The 23,916-nt window shown below is 47.3% G+C and overlaps 1 protein-coding gene across 2 annotated transcripts in view; it reads right to left on the bottom strand.

The window, feature by feature from the left end:
• Positions 1-23,439, bottom strand: part of VSTM2B (V-set and transmembrane domain containing 2B) — a 106,280-nt gene extending 82,841 nt beyond the window's left edge. The window contains exons 1-4 of one of the 2 annotated variants that reach the window (XM_089663022.1): positions 22,925-23,439; positions 21,023-21,688; positions 19,952-20,136; positions 8,158-8,190 (exon numbers count right to left, since the gene is read on the bottom strand). In XM_089663022.1, coding sequence (XP_089519148.1) covers positions 8,158-8,190; positions 19,952-20,136; positions 21,023-21,104 — 300 coding nt within the window. In that variant the 5' untranslated portion in view covers positions 21,105-21,688; positions 22,925-23,439. Of the gene's footprint in view, positions 1-8,157; positions 8,191-19,951; positions 20,137-21,022; positions 21,689-22,660; positions 22,859-22,924 lie in introns of those variants that run through there. The other variant, XM_089663023.1, reaches the window with a different exon arrangement.
• Between the last annotated feature and the right edge of the window lie 477 nt (positions 23,440-23,916).

The following is a 23,916-nucleotide window of genomic DNA, read 5'->3' as shown; positions in this document are numbered from 1 at the left end:
CTATTGCCTGGGGGCCCCATGAGTTGTCAGTCCGCCCCTGGATAGTCGTCATTGGAACAAGTGTCGCTTCTTGTTCTGGTGACAACTCTAAATTTTCAGATTGACAGTAGTCACCAGGACAAATAAAGAGGGTGACTTTCCCCAGCGGGGACGCAGACAGCAATTCAAATGTATTAGAGATTCTAATATTTCTCTGCTTAATCTAAACAAACGTTTGGGCTAGACTTACATTTTCAAAATGAACATAAAAAACTATAATAAAAAAAAGCATAAAAAACTCCACAATCCCTGTTTTACAACCAGGATCCTTCAGGGGGCGCTGTGTATTAGGAAAGTGACACGTAGCAGAAGCGGTAATAAATGATCCTTTGGACCGCTTCACCAATTTACCAATCAAATCAGTCAGTGTGAAGCGTCGCTGGTTCTTCTATGTGTCAACCGGCTCCATAGATGACATTCGGGATGAAGGGAACGCCAGCCCTCCACCCTTCCACTAATATATAAATGCAAATCATCATCAATAATGTAGAACCTCCCAGGGAGACATCTGTGGTGGTGATATGAATGGATAGGTTAGCTGAGGAGTGGGGGACGGGGGGGGACTTAGTAATGAAATAATTGCTGAAAGAAACATTGTATCTTAATGTTTCTAGCTGGAAGACATAACAAAGGTCAGATCTGATCCGAGCGACCTCCATTCTCTTCAATATTTAATGAAAGAGTCATCAGAGGAAGGCCTGATCCTGAAGGAGAGCTCTCATCGTTATGATGTATTTTTTAGATGAGTGAGTGAGATTGGCCTGAAGGATATTACCGATGTGTGATAATGTGTGTGTACAGCTTGTAGTGATCTGTGTACCCAGGGGGCGCCGTACCGGCTCAGTACATAGACAGCTCTTGTGTAGTAGTTCTGTACAATGGTGGAGCCTTGCTGGTCCAAGATGGACTACATAGAGGAGCCGGGAGCAGGACTAACCTACGACCTTTACTAGAACAAGTTCTCCGAAACATCAGGCTTCATAGGGATCCGTCAATGACTACAATCCGCTCTCCTCATCCATCTATCCAACTATCTATCTACATATTATCATTATTATCTATCTATCTATCTATCTATCTATCTATCTATTATCTATCTATCTATTATCTATCTATCTATCTATCTATCTATCTATCTATCTATCTATCATCTATCCATCTATCTATCCATCCATCTATCTATTCATCTATCTATCCATCTATCTATCTATCCATCTATCCATCTATCTATCCATCTATCTATCCATCTATCCATCTATCCATCCATCTATCCATCCATCCATCCATCCATCTATCCATCTATCCATCCATCTATCCATCCATCTATCTATCTATCTATCTATCTATCTATCTATCCATCCATCTATCCATCCATCTATCTATCTATCTATCTATCTATCTATCTATCTATCTATCTATCTATCTATCTATCTATCTATCTATCTATCATCTATCCATCTATCTCTCAGATAGGTTCCCGCTGACACCATTGATATTTTTAGCTATCTGTAAGGAGGAACATTCTTCCCACCGACTATCACACCAGTGTGTCGTGAGCTGTAGATACAGTCATTTTTAGCAGGGGTTCCCTGAGGCCAAAACGTTATTTCAAGGGTTCCTCTGTGTTGAAAAGGTTGAAAAAGTTTGATCTACAGTATCTATCTCTCAAACTATCTATCTATCTATCTATCTATCTATCTATCTATCTATCTATCTATCTAATTATCGATCTATATTTATACACTGCTCAAAAAAATGAACGGAACACTTTGTAATCCGAGTCTAGCATCAAGGCAATGACACTCCTGGGATATGGATCTGGTCAGGTAAGTAGCAGAGGGGGTTGTTCTTCAGTTTCAGCTGCTTTGGTGTTAATGAAATTAACAACAGGTGCACTAGATGGACAACAATGAGACGACCCCCAAAACAAAAATGGTTTTACAGGTGGAGGTCACTGACATTTTTTTCCCTACTCATCTTTTCTGACTGTTTTCCACTAGTTTTGCATTTGTCTAGGGTCAGTGTCACTACTGGTAGCATGAGGCCATACCTGGACCCTACAGAGGTTGCACAGGCAGTCCAACTCCTCCAGGATGGTACATCAATACGTGCCATTGCCAGGAGGAGATTCCAGGAGACAGGCAGTTACTCTAGGAGAGCTGGACAGGGCCGTAGAAGGTCCTTTACCCATCAGCAGGACCGGTATCTGCTCCTTTGTGCAAGGAGGAACAGGATGAGCCCTGCCAGAGCCCTACAAAATGACCTCCAGCAGGCCACTGGTGTGAATGTCTCTGACCAAACAATCAGAAACAGACATCATGAGGGTGACCTGAGGGCCCGACATCCTCTAGTGGGCCCTGTGCTCACTGCCCGGCACCATAGAGCTGGATTGGCATTGGCCATTGAACACCAGAATTGGCAGGTCCCCCCACTGGCACCCTGTGCTTTTCACAGATGAGAGCAGGTTCCCCCTGAGTACATGTGACAGACGTGAAAGGGTCTGGAGCATCCATGGAGAACGTTCTGCTGCCTGTAACATGGTTCAGCATGACCGTTTTGGTGGTGGGTCAGTGATGGTCTGGGGACGCATATCCATGGAGGGACACACAGACCTCTACAGGCTAGACAATGGCACCCTGACCACCATTAGGTATCGGGATGAAATCCTTGGACCCATTGTCAGACCCTACGCTGGTGCAGTGGGTCCTGGGTTCCTCCTGGTGCAGTGGGTCCTGGGTTCCTCCTGGTGCAGTGGGTCCTAGGTTCCTCCTGGTGCACGACAATGCCTGGCCTCATGTGGGGAGAGTATGCAGGCAGTTCCTGGAGGATGAAGGAATTGATACCATTGAATGGCCCCCCACACTCGCCTGACCTAAATCCAATAGAACACCTCTGGGATGTCATGTTTCGGTCCATCCGATGCCACCAGGTTGCACCGCAGACTGTCCAGGAGCTCAGTGATGTCCTGGTCCAGATCTGGGAGGAAATCCCCCAGGACACCATCCGTGGTCTCATTAGGAGCCTCCCCCGACGTTGTCAGGCATGCATACAAGCACGTGGGGGCCATTCAAACTATTGAGGACCATTCTGAGTTGCTGCAATGACATTTCAGCTAAATTGACTCAACTGCTGCATCATTTTCTCACTTTGATTTTTGGGGTGTCCTTTGTAGGTCGATCATTTCCATCAAACGATGGGGCATCCTTACATTCCTAACACATCACCCCGACCATATCAGTCTAGAGATCCGGCAGAAGATTTGTCCCTATTGAGATCTGATGGGTTTTCAAAGTGATCCTTTCATTTTTTTGAGCCATGTATATATCTTATTTAATTGATTATCTAACTCTCCAACTATATCTATCTATCTATCTATCTATCTATCTATCTATTATCTATCTATCTATCTATCTATCTATCTATCTATCTATCATCTATCTATCTATCCATCTATCCATCTATCTATCTTTCTATCTATCTCTCCAAATCCCCCCATGACCTTTTCATAATGGATAGATCCACAATGATATAATATAAATGATGGCACAAAGCTCAGTATGTATATCTGTATATAATTCATTTTTCATCATCCTCCCAAAAACCTCCCAATCTATACAGTACAATCCAAAATATCTATATCTACAGTACATAGCAGGTGCTCTTAAAAAAAAAAAAGAAAAAAGACTGCTTTAAAAAAAAACAAATTCAGCTCCCATTGTTAATCTTGTGAAATTGGCAGTTGCCTGCTGGTTCTGGTGATCCCCTGACTTCACATTCTGATTCATAGATCTGTACCATTGATCAGTACCATAGATCAGTACCACAGAAACATACCATAAATCTGTACCATAGATCCACACCATATATCTATACCATATATTCGTACATTAGGTCCATACCATAGATCTGTACCATGGGCCTGGACCATAGATCCATACCATAGATCAGTATCATATACCTATACCATATATTCGTACATTAGGTCCATACCATAGATCTGTACCATGGGCCTGGACCATAGATCCATACCATAGATCAGTATCATATACCTATACCATATATTCGTACATTAGGTCCATACCATAGATCTGTACCATGGGCCTGGACCATAGATCCATACCATAGATCAGTATCATATACCTATACCATATATTCGTACTATAGGTACATACCATAGATTTGTACTATAGGTTCATACCATAGATCTGTACCATAGATCTGTAGCATAGACTCGTACCATAGATCCATACCATAGATCTAGAGTGATTTAGACAGTGGTGAAGTCAGAGATGTTAAGGCATGCAGAAGCAAGGCACCAGCAACGATATGATATATTACAGGTTTCTTTTATAGTGGACCATTCAGTGACTTTATAAGCCTGCACAGATCACTTCCTCCCACAATATACTGCAATTGTATCATTAGAAAAGTTCCGCCTTTTATCATTACAAGCCGACTTTGCCTAGGCTCACATGATGTCATCAGTCTGCTGCAGGTAGGAGGAAACATTTGCTCAGTCTCCCCTCCCCCAGTGATCAATCTGTACACTGTGAGGGGCTGCAGCAGGGTCTGCTCTGTGTCAGACATTTGTGAACACCAAGAACTACACAGGCACCAGAATTTACACGACTGTGTCATCTCTGACACAGAGAATCAGCCTCTTTACCAGGGAGCTGAAAGCCACAGAAGGAAGCCGAGGTTGTAATGCAGCTGAATGGCCTGCCAGACACGCTCCTCGCATTCACCTGCACTGTTCCGCCTTCAGGATAAAAATGGCCTTTTTCTCCTTTTCTTGTTTTATTGCTCAACAATCTCCAGCCAAAAAAAAAAAAATTCACCGGAGCGCAGAGATCCTTCATTTCACACATGAGGAGGATGGAGTGAAGGATTTATGGCGAGTCCTCGAGTTTTATTACCTCTCTGTCCATTGCAGCAAGAAACGTTCACTGCAATATTGCAACACACACACAGGATCCGCCTCCAACCTACACCCTCCACCCTGCGCCCTCCACCCTGCGCCCTCCAACCTGCGCCCTCCACCCTGCGCCCTCCAACCTGCGCCCTCCACCCTGCGCCCTCCACCCTGCACCCTCCACCCTGCACCGTCCACCCTGCACCTTCCACCCTGCGCCCTCCAACCTTCGCCCTCCACCCTGCGCCCTCCAACCTGCACCCTCCAACCTGCACCCTCCACCCTGCACCCTCCACCCTGCACCCTCCACCCTGCACCTTCCACCCTGCGCCCTCCAACCTTCGCCCTCCACCCTGCGCCCTCCAACCTGCACCTTCCACCCTGCGCCCTCCAACCTTCGCCCTCCACCCTGCGCCCTCCAACCTGCACCCTCCACCCTGCGCCCTCCAACCTGCACCCTCCGCCCTTCAGCCTGCACCCTCCAACCTTCGCCCTCCACCCTGCGCCCTCCAACCTGCACCTTCCACCCTGCGCCCTCCAACCTTTGCCCTCCACCCTGCGCCCTCCAACCTGCACCTTCCACCCTGCGCCCTCCAAACTTCGCCCTCCACCCTGCGCCCTCCAACCTGCACCTTCCACCCTGCACCCTCCAACCTTCGCCCTCCACCCTGCGCCCTCCAACCTGCACCCTCCACCCTGCGCCCTCCAACCTGTACCCTCCGCCCTTCAGCCTGCACCCTCCAACCTTCGCCCTCCACCCTGCGCCCTCCAACCTGCACATTCCACCCTTTGCCCTCCAACCTTTGCCCTCCACCCTGCGCCCTCCAACCTGCACCTTCCACCCTGCGCCCTCCAACCTGCGCCCTTCAGCCTGCACCCTCCAACCTGCGCTCTCCAACCTGCGCCCTCCACCCTGCGCCCTCCAACCTGCGCCCTCCACCCTGCGCCCTTCAACATTCGCCCTCCAACCTGCGCCCTCCAACCTGCACCCTCCAACCTGCACCCTCCAACCTGCACCCTCCAACCTGTGCCCTCCACCCTGCGCCCTCCAACCTGCGCCCTCCAACCTGCACCCTCCAACCTGCACCCTTCGCCCTCCAACCTTCGCCCTCCAACCTGCACCCTCCAACCTTCGCCCTCCAACTTGCACCCTCCAACCTGCACCCTCCAACCTGCAATCTCCAACCTGCGCCCTCCAACTTGCGCCCTCCAACCTGCAATCTCCAACCTGCGCCCTCCAACCTGCGCCCTCCAACCTGCACCCTCCAACTTTTGCCCTCCAACCTGCGCCCTCCAACCTGCGCCCTCCACCCTCCAACCTGCATCCTCCAACCTTCGCCCTCCAACCTGCAATCTCCAACCGGCGCCCTCCAACCTGCGCCCTCCAACCTGCGCCCTCCAACCTTCGCCCTCCAACCTTCCCCCTCCAACCTTCCCCCTCCACCCTGCACCCTCCAACCTGCACGCTCCAACCTGCACCCTCCAACCTTTGCCCTCCACCCTGCACCCTCCAACCTGCACCCAGCCCAGCCCAGCCCAGCCATAAATCCCTAGTAATGGCATTTCCTCGCCAGACAATGAGAGCTGGATTAAAGGGTCAGTCCACCCAAAACTGGCATTTCACTGCTGAGTTCCTGGGTCTGTACGTCCGCTGTGCCCATTATGAGAAGTTCCCACTATCCCTGCGCTGCATTCCCAGGTCTGTACACCCGCTGTGCCCATTATGAGGGTCTTCCACCATCCCTGTGCTCAGTTCCCCACTCTGTACACCCGCTATGCCGATTATGAGGGATCACCACCATCCCTGTGCTGAGTTCCTGGGTCTGTACACCCGCTGTGCCCATTGTGAGGGGTCTCCACCATTCTTGTGCTGAGTCCCCAGATCTGTACACCCGCTGTTCCCATTATGAGGGGTTTCCACCATCCCTGTGCTGAGTTCCCGGGTCTGTACACCTGCTGCGCCCATTATGAGGAGTTTCCACCATCCCTACATCCTAGTACATATAACAACGCTACGATCACTTTAAAGATGAATTCCAGCTATGAACATTGTTGAAAGTCCACGCTTGCCCGACTTGGCCAAAGTTAGGATACATATTCCATACCTGGCTGATCCCCGTGGACGTGGAGAATCAGCGTAGTAGCCATTGCTACTACAGTGACTTGGCTGGTCCAAGCTTGACCAATGTAACTATGCAAAAAAAAAAGTCATGCCCCAAATTCAACTCTGACCATCCAATCAGGGGCAGGCAAAAATCCTGTTTCTTTAGCACATAAATGGATATTCATTGTATTCACTGCTTCACTCAATTTGCTAACCCAGCCTTTCTCAACCAGAGTGCCTAGGCACCCCGGGGAGCCTTGAGGCTTCTTCAGGGGTGCCTTGAGGTTTCTTCAGGGGTGCCTTGAGGCTTCCTCAGGGGTGCCTTGACGTTTCTTCAGGGAAGCCTTGAGGCTTCTTCAGGGAAGCCTTGAGGCTTCTTCAGGGATGCCTTGAGGTTTCTTAATGGGTGTCTTGCAGGGATGCCTTGAGGTTTCTTCAGGGGTGCCTTGAGGCTTCTATAGGGGTGCCTTGAGGCTTCTTTAGGGATGCCTTGAGGTTTCTTCAGGGATGCCTTGAGGCTTCTTCAGGGGTGCCTTGAGGCTTCTTCAGGGGTGCCTTGAGGTTTCTTCAGGGGTGCCTTGAGGCTTCTTCAGGGGTACCTTGGCTAAATGTCTAAAAATTGCCCCCAACGTGTTGAGGGTGTCAGATTCTTTGCTGAGTATTGACTGATCTTCAGGTATGGGTATAATTTGGCTACTTTTAGAGTCATACTAATTATCATCAAGTGCCCAGCGCTGCCATTAACCTCCTCAACCCCAACCTGCATGAGACCCCCTCCTCCCCCCCTCATGCTATTAAATATAGGCTGTCTCTGGCTTTTATTGCCAGCCATTGTGCTGAGATTGCCTCTGGCAGGCCGAGAGGTCAAAAGACGATTTAACCCCTTGAGCAGCCGGCAAGTTACCAAGCAGCCATTGGCTGTCCTCACTCCAGCCTTGGCATAAAAGCCTTTTAGAACTCCAGGGCTGTCATCTGCACCGTAGGAGATGATCGCACACACGGTGAACATCATCATAATGGCTAGTTGCTATTTATCACGACAAGCATTAGATACATTCTGAAATGGCTTTTGAATAAAAAAACAATTTTGAGAAGAACTTACGCTGATTTTTGTCCCATCCCTATTCGCGATGACCTGGAAACAAGACAGAAAAGGAAGATTATTATGGTTTCAGGACTGAGTTGGTCTTTAAAGTGTTACTAAACCCACAACAGTACAATCAGTCTGTAGATGCAGTAAAGAATGTTTGTTATACTCACTGTGGAACCTAAGGGGTTAATCCTCAGCATTGTGTTAAAAGGCTGTTTGATCCTGTCTTCTCTGATCCTCACCTTCTTCTACTGTCCCCAATTCATCTGCCGATAGTACAGAGCAGGGGCGGACTGACCATTTGGAAACTCGGGAGGGCCCAGGGTAAGTAGGGGGCCCCATGAGATGCCCCTGGTACCTTTTTCATAGGCTTTTTTGAGCTTGGGCAAGGACACAGGGGCCCTATGATCCCTTATTGCCCGGGGGCCCCATGAGTTGTCAGTCCGCCTCTGGTACAGAGCTCTAAGAGTCATTCTGCACATGCTCAGTTTAGAGTGCATTGCAAGAGAGTTTTTTTTTTCTACGGGAGAGTGCATGTGATCAGCACAGGACCAATCAGCGCTGTCCAGACAGAGGGTCAGGGGTTATGCAGCCTTATAGGACAATCAGGGGAGAATGAAAACTCCTCCTAAAAGATTAACCAGTGTTCAGCTGGACACTGATAGAAGTCACAAAACTGCTGATGATAAAAGGTATGTAGCAGTATATATTTACTAAAATAATTGCATTTCCATGTTGTGTGTACTGTAGGAGACCAGATATAGTGAATGCAGGGTCCAAGGAGAGCGGATATAGTGAATGCAGGGTCCGGGGAGACCAGATATAGTGAATGCAGGGTCCGGGGACAGCGGATATACTGAATGCGGGGTCCAGGGAGACCGGATATAGTGAATGCAGGGTCCGGGGAGAGCGGATATAGTGAATGCAGGGTCCGGGGAGAGCGGATATAGTGAATGCAGGGTCCGGGGAGAGCGGATATAGTGAATGCAGGGTGCGGGGAGAGCAGATATAGTGACTGCAGGGTCCGGGGAGAGCGGATATAGTGAATGCAGGGTCAGAGGAGACCGGATATAGTGAATGCAGGGTCCGGGGAGAGCGGATATAGTGAATGCAGGATCCGGGGAGAGAGGATATAGTGAATGCAGGGTCCGGGGAGACCGGATCTAGTGAATGCAGGGTCCAGGGAGACCAGATATAGTGAATGCATGGTCCAAGGAGACCAGGTCTAGTGAATGCAGGGTTCTGGGTTTAGTAACACTTTATTATTAAAATTGTAAATTGTAGGCTTGCAGCTATTAAAAATCTGCAAACCCCAACAAGGAGATTAGGTAACTAGTTTCCTAGGTGTCTGTGAAGGTTCTCATTTTTCCAGGTCTTGGTACATCTGGTAGTAGGTGGTTACATTCAAGTGCACTTGTTCAGTAATGCTGAAGCGGATATAGTGAATGCAGGGTGCGGGGAGAGCAGATATAGTGAATGCATGGTCCTGGGAGAGCGGATATAGTGAATGCAGCATCTGGGAAGACTGGATATAGTGAATGCGGGGTCCGGGGACAGCGGATATAGTGAATGCAGGGTCGGGGAGAGCGGATATAGTGAATGCAGGGTCGGGGGAGAGCGGATATAGTGACAGCAAAGTCCAGGCAGATCAGATATAGTGAATGCAGGGTCCGGGGAGACCAGATATAGTGAATGCAGGGTCCGGGGAGACCAGATATATTGAATGTGGGGTCCGGGGAGAGCAAATATAGTGAATGCAGGGTCCGGGAAGAGCGGATATGTGAATGCAGGGTCCGGGGAGATCGGATCTAGTGAATGCAGGGTCCAGGGAGACAAGATATAGTGAATGCAGGGTCCGGGGAGGCCAGATATAGTGAATGCAGGGTCCGGGGAGGCCAGATATAGTGAATACAGGGTCCAAGGAGACCAGGTCTAAAGAATGCAGGGTCCGGGGAGACCAGATATAGTGAATGCAGGGTCCGGGGAGACCAGATATAGTGAATGCAGGGTCCTGGGTTTAGTAACACTTTAATATTAAAATTGTAAATTGTATGCTTGCAGCTATTAAAAATCTGCAAACCCCAACAAGGAGATTAGGTAACTAGTTTCCTAGTTTCCTAGGTGTCTGTGAAGGTTCTCATTTATCCAGGTCTTGGTACATCTGGTAGTAGGTGGTCACATTTAAGTGTACTTGTTCAGTAATGCTGAAGACATTTTGTATCTTGTCCAAGCCACTTCTGAACTTGTTCTGTAATGTTGAAGACATTTTGTAATATGTCCAAACCAGTCCTTCAGTTCTAAGAAGAAGTGGCTTGGACAAGCTACAATACATCTTCAACATTACAGAACAAGTCCAGAAGTGGCTTGGACAAGATACAAAATGTCTTCAACATTACAGAACAAGTGAACAATGTGACCAACTACTACTAGATACCTTTCAAGGTGCATATTAGAAATTTGCCTGTACCTATTATGACATGACATAACCCTTGTTCTTCTTGAAGGTGTAGAATAGAAAGTTCCATCAAGTCCAAACCAACAAAAAACACAGGTATTGCTGAGATTTGTGCTCTTCAATTGCTGTGGTGCCATGCTGGATTTTCTTGGGATACTTCAAATAATCAACAATTGAACATTGATGGGACGTTTAGTACAAGGCCATGGTGGGAGATGTAGATCTGAGGTTGCCCAGCATGTGTCTTGGACATTTCTGAAGAGCCTGAAGCTCTAGAAAGTCCACGTCAACCATATGCTGGAGTTTTTCATCAGCTGAGTCTACAGGTTGTCTATGTTTGTCTTCTGTGTGTTCTGTTCTACAGGTTGTTCTGTTCTACTAGTCTACAGGTTGTCTATGTTTGTCTTCTGTGTGTTCTGTTCTACAGGTTGTTCTGTTCTACTAGTCTACAGGTTGTCTATGTTTGTCTTCTGTTCGCATCTGCAAGAGGAGCTTCACATTGCAGTAAGCTCATCCCAAGGAAATATTCAGTACACTAGAACATGTGGTTCCTCAAGAGCTGTAGGAGTTTATGAGAACATGTAATTCTCTAAACTTCAAGTCTATTCTTCTCATTTGGTTTCCCATGTGCTGTGTTCACTCATTCTGCATCCCTGCTATATCTAGAGCAGCCTTTCTCAACCTTTTCAACACAGAAGAACTCTTGAAATATCTCAGGGAACCTCTGCTAAAAATTACTATATCTCTAACTTATGATACATTAGTGTGATGGCCAGTGGGAAGAATACTTCTTACATTTGCAGTTATTGGGAAGAATTACCCCCTTACCAGGGGCGGACTGACCATTTGGAAACTAGTGCACTGCCCGAGGGCCCAGGGTCAGTAGGGGGCCCCATGAAATGCCCCTGGTACCTTTTTCATAGGCTTTTTTGAGTTTGGGCAAGGACACAGGGGTCCCATGATCCCCTATTGCCAGGGGGCCCCATGAGTTGTCAGTCTGCCCCTGCCCCTTACAGATAGCTAACAATATCAATGGTGTCAGTGGGCACTTAAGAGGCAGACATTGCTCATTGCTCAAGGAACCCTAAGGAACCCTTAGCAACCCCTGAAGGAACCCTAGTTGAGAAACCCTGCTATATTAAATATCTGAGGTTTACAACCACTTTAACACAGCTCTGTAATCATTATTACATCATTCAGTGCAAGCCGTGTAAGGCTAGGTTCACATGGGCAGAGGGCTGTGGTAGAAAACAGGTGTTTGCTTCATGGTAGCTACACCCACATCTGTAGTATAACGTACTGAACGGGGCAATGCAGACTAGTGTGTTCATGTCATGCCTGTTGTGGCCTCCCTAGTGGTCTGATTATGTCAGTATTTCTGTGCTCAAAGCGGTACATTTTTTTTACATGGAAATATTTTATTGTCGGCCTGTAAATTTTAGGAATAACTCACTGAAATCTGTCCAAACAAGAGTCTAGTAAACATCCCGGGGATGATAAAATTTGAAACATGAAATCATAAATTATAATTTAATAAATAATACTAAAAAATAATAATACAATAATAAATGTAATTCAATAATTTAATCAAACCAAAAACACTGAAATGTGAAATAGAGCGCCAAGTTCGCACATCGCTGAGCAAAGTCGCAGAATCGTTTTCAGTGTCTGATGATGAATTTCCCCCACGAATCATTATCACTCAATTCTGCAAGTGGTTCTGATTTACTATCGCTGTTCTCTAGCCGGTCTAAAACCGCGTCTGACCTAAAGGGACGCTTTTTGGACGCCATGGACGTTTCTCAGTTTCCAGGCAGAAAGAACAGTAAAAATGCAGGCAGGGGACAGGACAGAGCACTCGGGACAAAATGTATGTGAAATGGTTTGATACAGGAATGTTATACTATGTGATTTTAGTGAATTTAGTGAATGTCACTTTTTCACATTTTTTAATTTCCGGCCAGTTCTGCCCCCGTATGTCCCGACATCGCAGGGAACGGAACCCGGAAGACAGATGCCGGCATCGGCCGGAGGACATTACAGGGGACACTGCAGGGGGGACATCGCGGGAGCGCAGGACAAGGTAAGTGCAGAACAGATCCTGGAACAACGCTGCAGTGTATTCCTGAGTGTAGCTCGGGGGCATTACCGCTTGTGGTGCTGAAACTTTACCCCGAGCTACACTCGGGAATACCGCCAGGGAGGTTAATTCGCCTTGTTGCTTTGGGCAATATACCTGCCAGATGTGTCCATCAAAGTCAATGGGACCATGCCACGACCATGTGCCAACCACGGCTATGATGGTTGCAGCATGCCATTTCAAGGTGAAAATCCTCCTCTGGATAAAAAAACAGGCATTGAAGAAGGTAGCAGTATTGTCCTCTGAATGCCCTCACACCAATTCTACACAACGCTTGCCTGCCAACCATGTGGAACAAGTCTAAGAGCTTTAATTTGACTTGTTATTAGCCCCTTACAGTCCCTTTACAAAGAATCTCAGACTGGGAGCAGCAAAAGCAGCACAAGGAGCCAGTAAGTTGTTATGCAGTGCTCATGGGCTAGCTAGAAACATGCTGATAGGAGGAGAGAGCAGAGTGAAAGAGAGATGAGCTCATCCAAGGTTTCACAGCTAGGGTTGCTAGAGGTTCTTTGGGCAATGAGCAATTTCTGCCTCTCAGATAAGCCCCTTAAGATCTATTTAGCTATCTGTAAGGGGGTAATTCTTCCCGATGACCACAAATGTAAGCAGGGGAGTATTTACCACAAGGCAAACAAGGCACTTGCCTATGGCGGTATTTTTCATGGGGGCAGCACATCCCCCCAGAAGAAGGGATGGAAGAAGGGACACGCACACCATGGGGAACAGGTGAGTTCCGAGAGAGGCTGCGGGCTGCTTGATGCTGTATGCAGAGCCGACTCTTGTTCCCAGGGATGTCCGGAGCTGTGAAGATGGGTGTCTTTCTCTCTATTGCTCGGGGGGGGGGGGTAGTGGAAGGTTCTCCGTTGTTGGTCTGTGTCAGGCTCTCTCTGCGGGAGGGGGGGGGGGGGGGGGGGGTGTTGGTCATGTCTGTGAGGCAGATGATTTTTGTGTTGCCTAGGGCAGCACAACACCTAAAGACACCACTGAATGTAAAGAGCATTCTTCCCACTGACCATCATGCTAATGTATCATGAGTTATAGATATAGTAATTAGTAGCAGGGGTTCCCTGTGACCTGAAGGTTATTACTGGAAAGGATGAGAAAGGCTGCTCTATAGTGTGTACTTGTCTCAATTAAGAACACTAAGTGTCATTTCTGTCTGCTGCTTTGTTCCTCTACCATTAGCATGAATCACTTCTGACAAGTTTTCCTGACACCAAGGGAAAAATGGTGACAGGGGAGGGACCTCCAGCAGACTGACAACCTCAGCTCTGTTCCTGTGTGCTGTGTGGAGGGGGGGGTGTGTCCCTTCTCTCCAATCAGCTCTCAGAGCTCTCCTGTAAACCTCAGACATGAAATATGAACAAAGAATATCCCTCTATAGTGTGTACTTGTCTCGGTCCACACCATCACACCAATGTATCATGAGCTGTAGATACAGTAATTTTTAGCAGGGGTTCCCTGTGACTGGAAAATTATTTCAAGGGTTCCTCTGTGCTACAAAGGTTGAAAAAGGGTGCTCTATAGTGTGTGCTTGTCTCAGTCCAGATCACTAAGTGTAATTTCTGCTGCTGCCTTCTTTTTCTGCTATCAGCTCACTTCTGACAAGTTTTCTTGACACCAAGAGATAAAAAGGTGACAGGGGAGGGAGCTCCAGTGCACAGCCTGTGATTGACAGTCTCAGATCTGTTCCTGTGTGCTACAAGAGAGAGGCTGTGTACCTTCCCTCCAATCAGCTCTCAGAGCTCTCCTCACTGAGCTCTACACTGTGTAATTTCTGCTGTATACATTCTGTACTTTGAAGGGCTGTAGACAGGGGCGGACTGACCATTTGGAAACTCGGGCACTGCCCGAGGGCCCGGGGTCAGTAGGGGGCCCATGAGATGCCCCTGGTACCTTTTTCATAGGCTTTTTTGAGTTTGGGCAAGGACACAGGGGCCCCATGATCCCCTATTGCCCGGAGGCCCCATGAGTTGTCAGTCCGCCCCTGGCTGTAGAGAAGAGAAGGCTGCAGATAAACCAGTACAACTTATGTAGGAGAATTTGTTTCATCACTTCACTGGGTATATGAAAGGTTCTAGAACCGCTTTAAATTGTGTCTTCTACATCCACCTGGAGTTCAGCTCTAACCAGCGTCTGGGACTTACAGCGTTTTGTAGACGCGGGCCACAGTGTGCTATAACAAGACTGCCCGGTGCCAGATTGGGACAGGGAACAAAACATATATGTGAAGCCTGTGGCGTGCCTCGAGAAATCCTCAAACACATAAATGGGCCAACTTGTCATAACAGTAATCACTGTATTGAAAGAGTGAATCGAGCTCCGCATCCCAGGGTGCACGTCTGCCAGAGAGGTGTTTACAAATACAAGTAGCGGGAATAAATATCAACGCACAGCCGCACCGTCTCCAAGCCGTCCGCCCACACAGCTCAAAAAATTATATATGACTTGGTACTCCAAGAGGAAAGGGTTTCACCTTTCTTCGATATTGTCTTCTGATTCCATCCATCCTGAGCACAACGTCTAGTAGAGGAGAGGGGCAGACGTTGGCTCAGGCTCTATCTGACCGCGCTAGGATCTCCTAATAAAGATTGCGATTGTGTGGGTGACAAAGACGCGGAGAAATGAGAGCGTCAATAGAACACTGGAGAGCTGGAAGATTCTACAGTGCTGGGGAAAATGAGGAATGTGTCTACAGGATGTGCAAATGCATGAATGAGAGGGGAAAAAAATAACTGCAAGAGCTTACAATCTACAAGGGAGGAAAGAAATGTGAATGACTGCCGGAGAAAGCCATTGAAGGACATGGAGAGAGAAGAGGAGGAAGAGTGGAGGAGAGCAAAGAGAGAGGGGAGAGAGATGTGGAGGAGAAAAGAAGGATGGAGGAGATGGAGGGGAGAGAATGAAAGAGAAATAAGATGAGGAGAGACCTAGAGAAAAAGAAAGGGATGAAGGGAGGTGAATGGAGGGGGGAGAATGAAAGGAGGGAGAGAAACATAGAGGAGATGGAGAGGGATGGGGGAAATGGAGAGGGATGAAGAAGATGGAGAGGGATGGAGGGGGAGAGAATAAAAGAGAAATAAGAGGAGGAGAGGAGAGACCTAGAGGAAAAGAAAGGGATGGAGGGAGGAGAATGAAAGGAGGGAGAGAGACATAGAGGAGATGGAGGAGGTGGAGAGGGATGGGGGAGATGGAGAAGGATGGATGAGATGAGAGGGGGGGGTGTGAATGGAGGGGAGAAAAAGAAAGGAGGGAGAGACATAGAGGAGATGGAAGAGATGGAGATAGACGGAGGAGATGGAGAGGGATGGAGGGGAGAGAATGAAAAAGAAATAAGATGAGGAGAGACCTAGAGATAAAGAAAGAGATGGAGGGAGGTGAATGGAGGGGGGAGAATTAAAGGAGGGAGAGAAACATAGAAGAGATGGGGGAGATGGAGAGGGATGGAGGGGATGAGAGGGATGGAAGGGGAGAGAATGAAAGATAAATAAGAGAAGGAGAGACTTAGAGGAAAAAAAAATGGATGGGGGGGGGGGGGGTGAATGGAAGGGGGGGGGGGGTGAAAGGAGGGAGAGACATAGAGGAGATGGAAGAGGTGGAGATAAATGGAGGAGATGGAGAGGATGGAGGGGAGAGAATGAAAGAGAAATAAGAGGAGGAGAGACCTAGGGAAAAAAAAAGGATGGAGGGGGGAGAATGAAAGAAGGGAGAGAGACATAGAGGAGATGGAGGAGGTGGAGAGAGATGGGGGAGATGGAGAGGGATGGAGGAGATGAGAGGGATGGAGGAGATGGAGGGAAGAGAATGAAAGAGAAATAAAAGGAGAGACCTAGAGGAAAAAAATGGAGGGGGTGGGGGAAATGAAAGGAGGGAGAGACATAGATTAGATGGAAGAGGTGGAGATAGATGGAGGAGATGGAGAGGATGGAGGGGAGAGAACAAAAAATAAATAATATGAGGAGAGGGGAGACCTAGAGGAAAAGAAAGGGATGGAGGGGGGTGTATGGAGGGGGGAGAATGAAAGGAGGGAGAGGAACATAGAGGAGATGGAGAGAAGGAGAGACATAGAGGGATTTGTGGGGGGGGGGGGGGGGGGGGGTGAAAGAGCAAAGAGGGAAATGGAGAGGGAGGGAGAGAGACACAGAAGAGATGGGGGAGATGAGGGGGATGGAGGGGGGAGAATGATAGAGAAAAGAGTGCAGAAAGAGAGAAGGAGGGATATAGAGGAGAAGAGAGCAGATGGGGGGGGGGGAGTTGTTGGGAAGAGGGAAGATATGAAGGGAGGGAGAAAGACAGAGGACAAAAAAAGTGAATGAGGAGCATAAAAGAGAAAAGAGGAAAGAAGGAGAGGGAGGAGACATGGAAGAGAAGAGAAGAATGGAGGAGATGGTCAGGGAAAATGAACGAGAAGAGAGGTAAGAAGAGAGGTATTAGAGTGAGAGGGACATAGAGGAGAAAAGAGGAATGGAGGGGAGAAAATGAAAGAAAAAAGAGGGAAGAAGAGGAGGGATGGAGAGGGACATAGCGGAGAAGAAAGGAATGGAGGGAGAAGAATGAAAGAGTAAAGAGGGAGAGAAAGGGAAGAAGGAGAGGGAGGGAGAGGGACATAAATGAGAAGAGAGGGATGGAAGAGCTGGAAGGGGGATTAAGAAAGAGAAAGAGGGAAGAAGGAGAGGGAGGAAGAGAGACATGGAGGAGAAAAGAGGGAGACTATGAGTAGACACAGAAAAGAAGAGATAGATGGAAATAGAAGGGAGGAGAGGAAGGAGTGCACGAAAAACAGAGAATCCTAGTGGAGAAGAGAGGGATGGAAGAGAAGTAGGGGGAAGAAGGAAACAGAAAATAGGGAGTAATGGAAAGGGGGTGGTGAGGGGGGTAAAGAAAGCTAGAGAGAGGTATTAGGAGGAAGGGAAAAATGGAGTATGGTAAAGAATGGGGTTAAAAAAGAGGAAAAGAGAGGAAAGGGAGAATGAAATAGAGGGGTTTGCAGAGAGAGGAAGGATAGATAAGTAGGGGGGGGGGGGCGACAAAAATAAGTGGTTCAAGGAGGACAGATGAGATACAGTCTGTGTGTGATAAGGGGGTAAGAAGATGGGGGTGATAAAGAGAGAGGAGAGGGGGTGAGTCAATAGAGATTGGGGGCAATACTGAAAAAGACAGGAAGGGTAGGGAGCTAGAGATGGGGGGAGGATTATGGGGGGGGGGGGTATGAAGAGGGGCAGAGATAGGAGAGGATGGAGAAGGGGAGGGCAGACATGAAATGTAGAAGTAGCAGGGAAGGAAGAATGAACAGGCAGTGAGAAGATTTGTGGCTGTGCCCGTGGTATGACAGAGATGGATCAGAATGTTCATTAGGAGTGAGGAAGCCTGGGGAACATATTTCAAACTTCATATTAACATGTATATTAATTAGTCCATTCACTCTCTGCTGGCAAGATAATGTTCAGGGGATTATTATGGAACTGACAGGCCACCACTGGATTCCCAGAATTACACTGAAAATCATGTAATGTACAATATAGTAATATGTGTATGGATTATATATATATATACTGTATGTGCAGCAGCAGCTGCTGAAATTACTTGGCCAGCTGATCCTTCTGGGAAGACGAGCCAAATTACATAAACTTGAATTATTGCCGTGGCGGAGTACTGTCCCGTATTAAAAAGGGGTCAATTGACTTCCATCTCCAAAATAGCAAATTGTCCATTTACAGCGAGGGAAGCTCAGCGGAGCGACTCATCCTGTGCGATGGATTTTGGCAGCCGGGGGGGAGGGAGCAGAGGAAAGCCGCTGTGCTCATGCGGCTGCCCTGCCTGGCATCCATTGAGCTCAGTAATCCTGCTTGTCAATATCTATTTACGTCTATTTAAATAACTAATTGCAAAACTGGGAGGCTGGCCTAGGGAAGTATGGGGGAAGAATTTATGGAATTGATTTAGATTTTAAGAATGGGGGCAGGGGGGGATATAGAGGACATACAATGTATACTCTACTTTAACATGAGAATAACATGTAGCATGCCGAGATCTCCACCAACCAGCTGACCGATCGACTGACCAACCAACCAGCCAACCAACCAACCAACCAACCAACCAACCAGTCACCCAACCCACCAACCAACCAGCCACCCAACCAACCAACCAACCAACCAACAAACCAACAAACCAACCAGCCAGCCAACCAACCAACCAGCCAACCAACCAACCAACCAACAAACCAACCAGCCAACCAGCCACCCAACCAACCGACCAGTCACAATTAGCTCCTCAGTGATCCAACGTTATAATTGGTTGCCCTGCACATCACATTATCCTCCCTGTTTGCCTGATCCAGGTAATGTGAACTAATAAAAACTAAAATTTGATTGGTTGCTGAGGGATGCTACATTCTGTTGGTTGTTGGACTCAAATCTTCTATCAAGCTAAACCAATCTCCAAATCTGTTCATAGCAGCCAATCAGCAATTAGCTTCATGACTCTAACTGGCAAAAGCTGAAATCCCATTGGCTGATTACAGGCTTAGGTACATCATTACTGCTCTGTGCATGGTCTGAACTTCAATTTTTAGGGGGGTTTAAGGCAACCCTGTCCCTACATTCCAGGAGGACTAAAACATTTTGATTGTGATTACTGTTACCAAGCAGCATTTGTGTTAAAGCACATAGCAGCCAATCAACAATTCGTACTGTGGCCCTACTTGGTGAAAGCTGAAATCCCATTGGCTGCTGTGGGATTGCTGTCCTTGGTACATCACCACTGCTCTTTGCACAGTCTCTTCAATGCAACCTCCTCCCTCCACTCCAAGAGAACCAAAATTGTTTGATGTCTGTTACAAGGCAATATTTAATTTACGATAACCCATAACCACCAATCAACAATCAGCTTTGTGGTCCTAACTGGTGAAAGCTGAAACCCTATTGGCTTGTGGTTTACTGTCTTTGGCACATCACCACTGCTCTTTTCACGGCCTCATTAGAGCCTCAATTTATGGGGAGATTTAATGCAAACCCCCTCCCTCCATTCCGGGAGGACTAAAACCTTTTGATTGTGTCCTGATGTCTGCTGGTGACTCATTGCTAAGTTTGAACTCAATTGCTATTGGCTAAGCACAAGAGTGGCCATGAGCGGCCGATAGAATGCAGGGGCGCCTGTCAATCAAGCATCTCACTGTACATAGCATAACGTTTCATGGACACAGTAGTCATTACCTTGCTTCTGCTCCCGGGGGCGGTCATAGCTAGTTCCAATGTTGTCTCCCTGGTCGCCTCTTTGAGGTACCACCATTGGATCTCCAAAGAAAAGGACGTGGATCCACTGGCCCGAAAAGCACAAGGCATCTCTATATCCTCTCCCTCCCTCACTGTCACATCTTTGGGGACTTCAGTAAACGTCGCTGAGAGTGGGAGATAGAATTACATGGTGGTGGTTAACAGCACAGATTAATAGACAAGATTAGACCGCTCTGCCTTAATCTGATCAGGTTTTACCCCTGGGTCTGCAGCGTTTGGTTAAATTAGACTCTAGTGGATTAAAAAGTCAAGCAATGGCATCCTACTCCATTGGTCTATAGAAGATAATATTCCTGCCTAAGATAGGAGCAAATACCCCTTCTTAATATTGGGACCCTCAGAAAGTACCAAAATTGGGTTCTCCATTCCCACTGCTGCCAACCTGCCATAAGAACCTCATTTAAAAAAAACAAACACTTTTTAGATCAAAGAGTCTCCATTGCATACACAATTTGAAGCCACACACCACTATGAAGGTACCTCCACCAACATGGTCCTACTCTATCGGTCATAGGCACATTGCACCATTTGTTTTAAACACATCACTCTAAGAATACAACCCCGTCTGTCCATGCAAGCAAGCATTAAACACCGATCTATCCCCAAAAACTGTGCTTGTCTGCCTAAGGAACCTCCCTCTAAATCCCAAATATTCTACCAGTAGCCACCTCTCTCCTTCTCCATCTATCATCTTTGGAATATAACCAGTGCTCATGTATACATTTCAAGCAGATTTTACCGCACGCTTCCTGTGCAGATGTTATATTGTTCTCTACGTTGCTCAAAACTCTCATTTGAAATTCTAATTCTTTCCTCCTAATGCAAAGAGAGAGAGAGATTTAAATCTGCACCTGTAATGCCGAATGCCCCTAAAAATGCTGCAGGACCCGACAAAGGAACGGGGGAGATCTGGGGGGCGATTACATCAGAACACACTGACTGGAAACATCTTGTAAGGTCTATATTAGACAATGTAGTGTTGGTACTTACCGTGTACACTAAATAGAAGAGGGGAATTCAGCATCAAGTAACAAAGGGCACTAAATAAACCTTGTTTTTCCATCTCATACATGTCAGTTTATGGCAAAAAAAAAAAATAAAAAGAGCAAACAGGCGAATTTCACAGGTGAATTCCAGGAGCCAACTAGGAGAATTTCAATCCCATGGTCAAGGTGGAGAAAATGCAGAAGGTGCAGATAGAGGTAAAGGTAATATTCCCCCCACCTTTACGAAATGCAGATCACCCCCAATGTGATCCCTTTTTAGAAAACCAGTTATAACATCCACATTGAAGCTGGTAGGGTCTCCTTCTACATCAGCTTGGGATCCCCGAGCGAGAACCCAATCCTAAAAAAAAAAATCTCCAAATTTCTAGATTTGTTTTTTTTTTTTTTGGTTGGCTATCCAAAAGCCCGAAGGACAAGATGCACCATCGAAAAACCCATTTCAAGATTGAGCCTTGCAGTACAGAAGACCTACTGAGTCAACAAGCGGGCTTCATGTCACTCCACATCAGTGAATCAGTCGATCTCTTGCTGTTTTTTTTTTTTTTGACCAGGATCTTTCCTTGTAGAGAAAGAGGTGATATTTTGGTTTATCCGATATACCCTCCTACACCTTCTCCTGCTTGGGTCCCGGGCGACAAAATGGGCAGACCTGAAATCAAACCAAAGTAATTTTTTTTTTTTTTTTTTTGCAATCCACAAAAAAAAAAAGATAAATCCACAAGGACGATCAACCTAAAGAAACGACATTCTGAAAGATTTCAGGATTTCATCCAGCTTGGAAAAAACAGGCAACCCCCCCCTTCAACCGATGATCTACAAGTCATTGGGGCTTCTTTTAAATAATCAAAGTGAGCTTAAAACGAGCCTCCACTTTATGAACCAAAAAAAGAAACAGGAAAAAAAAAATGCTCATCTGTGCCCAGTTCATGTGTCTTCTCGGTCCCCCACTTCATTGGGAGAAGGAGGAGGGGAGGGATTGAGAGGGCACGTATGTTTAACCCCTGCAGGGCCAGACTTTAACAAGATCCCCACCATCCACCTCTTGGTTTGAAGATGGTATAATGCAGGTCAATCCACAACCCCTCTCTTCCTTTTTTTAAAAGGGAGGGGGGCACTATAGAGACTATTATGCAATCCTTTAGATGACATGGGGCTCCTAAATCAATGCACGGGTTGAATGCATTTCAGGCAACAATGGGGGGATTACAAAAAAAATAAAAAATAAAAGCCTTTCTTTTCGAGTCTACGAAACCCAACTAATGGCTTTGTTGGGAGGCAACAAAAGCACATCACCCTGCAAGCAAGTGCGTGTCGTTTAAAAGTGATTGCATTGAAACAAAAATCATTGGCTCGCTTAGCCCTTTGATGGGGGGGGGGGAGGGGGCTATTTTCAAAACAGAACCCCCCCTTAAAAGAAAAAAATGAGATGCAACATAAATAAGCTCCCTTCTTTACATTTGCAAAATGCGACAGAGACTACTTCATGATTTTTTTTTTGGGGGGGGGGGGGGTGCAAAGAGGCTCTTATTGCACATGCAACCTGTGTGCTGATCTCACCGGTACCCTGCTAGGTTGCAACATGAAGCAAAAAAATAGGCGAAAGTTCTACGCGGTAACCTACCTGTACGAATAATACAGGCGATAATTAGGTCCCGGTCTGACGGCAGTGGAATAATGAAGTTGGGAAGGGGTCTACTCATCGTATTGGCTATGACTTCATTTTTGCACCCCCAAAGCCTGCTGCACTGAATCGGGGGGCTTGAAGGAGAGATTTTCTGCAGCTGGCTCAAGACAACGATAAGGACAGGTGGAGGATTTTTTTTTTTGGGGGGGTGGGCAGGTACCCTTAGAAGTGTGTCAGCAGCAGACAGAAGAGATTGCTCACCTTTCAGCTCTGCCATGCAGTCTGAAGATAGACCAGGATTGCATTGGTGTCTGCGAGAGAGGAGAGGCTCCAAGATTTGCAGGGGACGACAGGGGCCGGGGCTAGCATCCTTCCAGGTCCAGTCTGCTGGCAGGGCTGCTTTTATTTGTTCTATTTCAGGAAGACGGTGGCTTGCAGTCGCAGCTTCCCTCCTTTCTGCAAAGTTAGCAGTCAGCGCTGTAGCCAGCTTTCCCCTCTACACCCCTCCCCTGCCCTATGCAGTGAGATGGAACAGGCTTGCTGGATGGCGCTGGAGCCAGCAGTAATGGGGGGGTAAGGGGGGGATAGCAGATCAACCTGTTCCTCTGTAGAGTTTACATGGCCTGATCATTGAACTCAATACACAAGGCTTCCTACACGGGGTCCCCCCTCTTTCTGTCCCTGGATTTGGATTTTGGGCTCTTCAGTGGATGCAGAGTCACAGAGAGGATGCTACAGACAGCACAGCAGATGCTGATGCTGGAGGAGGATGCAGGCAGAGTCTCTCTGTGGCAGATAGGGGGCGCACTGCTACCAAGTATTCACAGGCTGGCTTGCTGCTGGATTTGGAGACAAGGCTGCCAACATGTTAAAATAATCAGGGACGTTGCTGCAGAGCTCAGACGGTCTGCTTGGGTTAGTCGCTTCTTGCATCGTCACAGAGGGCCCTGTAAGCTGCAATCCCAAAATTGCATTATTCACTGAACTGGATCAGACAAATGCAAGCCTAAAACGGTGTAAGGGCTGCTTTTGGATGCCTACCAGTGCAGGGACAAGGTCCTTCAGCACACAAGGTGAAAGGTCAAATTGCACCCCCAACATGAACTGCAAACTACAGAGGACTCTATAAGAGGGCTGCTTTTGCATGCCTACCAGTGCAGGGACAAGGTCCTTTAGCACACAGGGTGAAAGGCCAAATTGCACCCCCAACATGAACTGAAAACTATAGAGGACTCTATAAGAGGGCTGCTTCT

Source organism: Staurois parvus, unplaced genomic scaffold, assembly GCF_062004578.1.
Source record: "Staurois parvus isolate SC_StPar_1 unplaced genomic scaffold, SC_StPar_1.0 ptg001614l, whole genome shotgun sequence".
Lineage (NCBI taxonomy): Eukaryota > Metazoa > Chordata > Amphibia > Anura > Ranidae > Staurois > Staurois parvus.
Note: the sequence above shows the minus strand (reverse complement) of the source record. Positions and strands in the feature narration are given on the sequence as shown.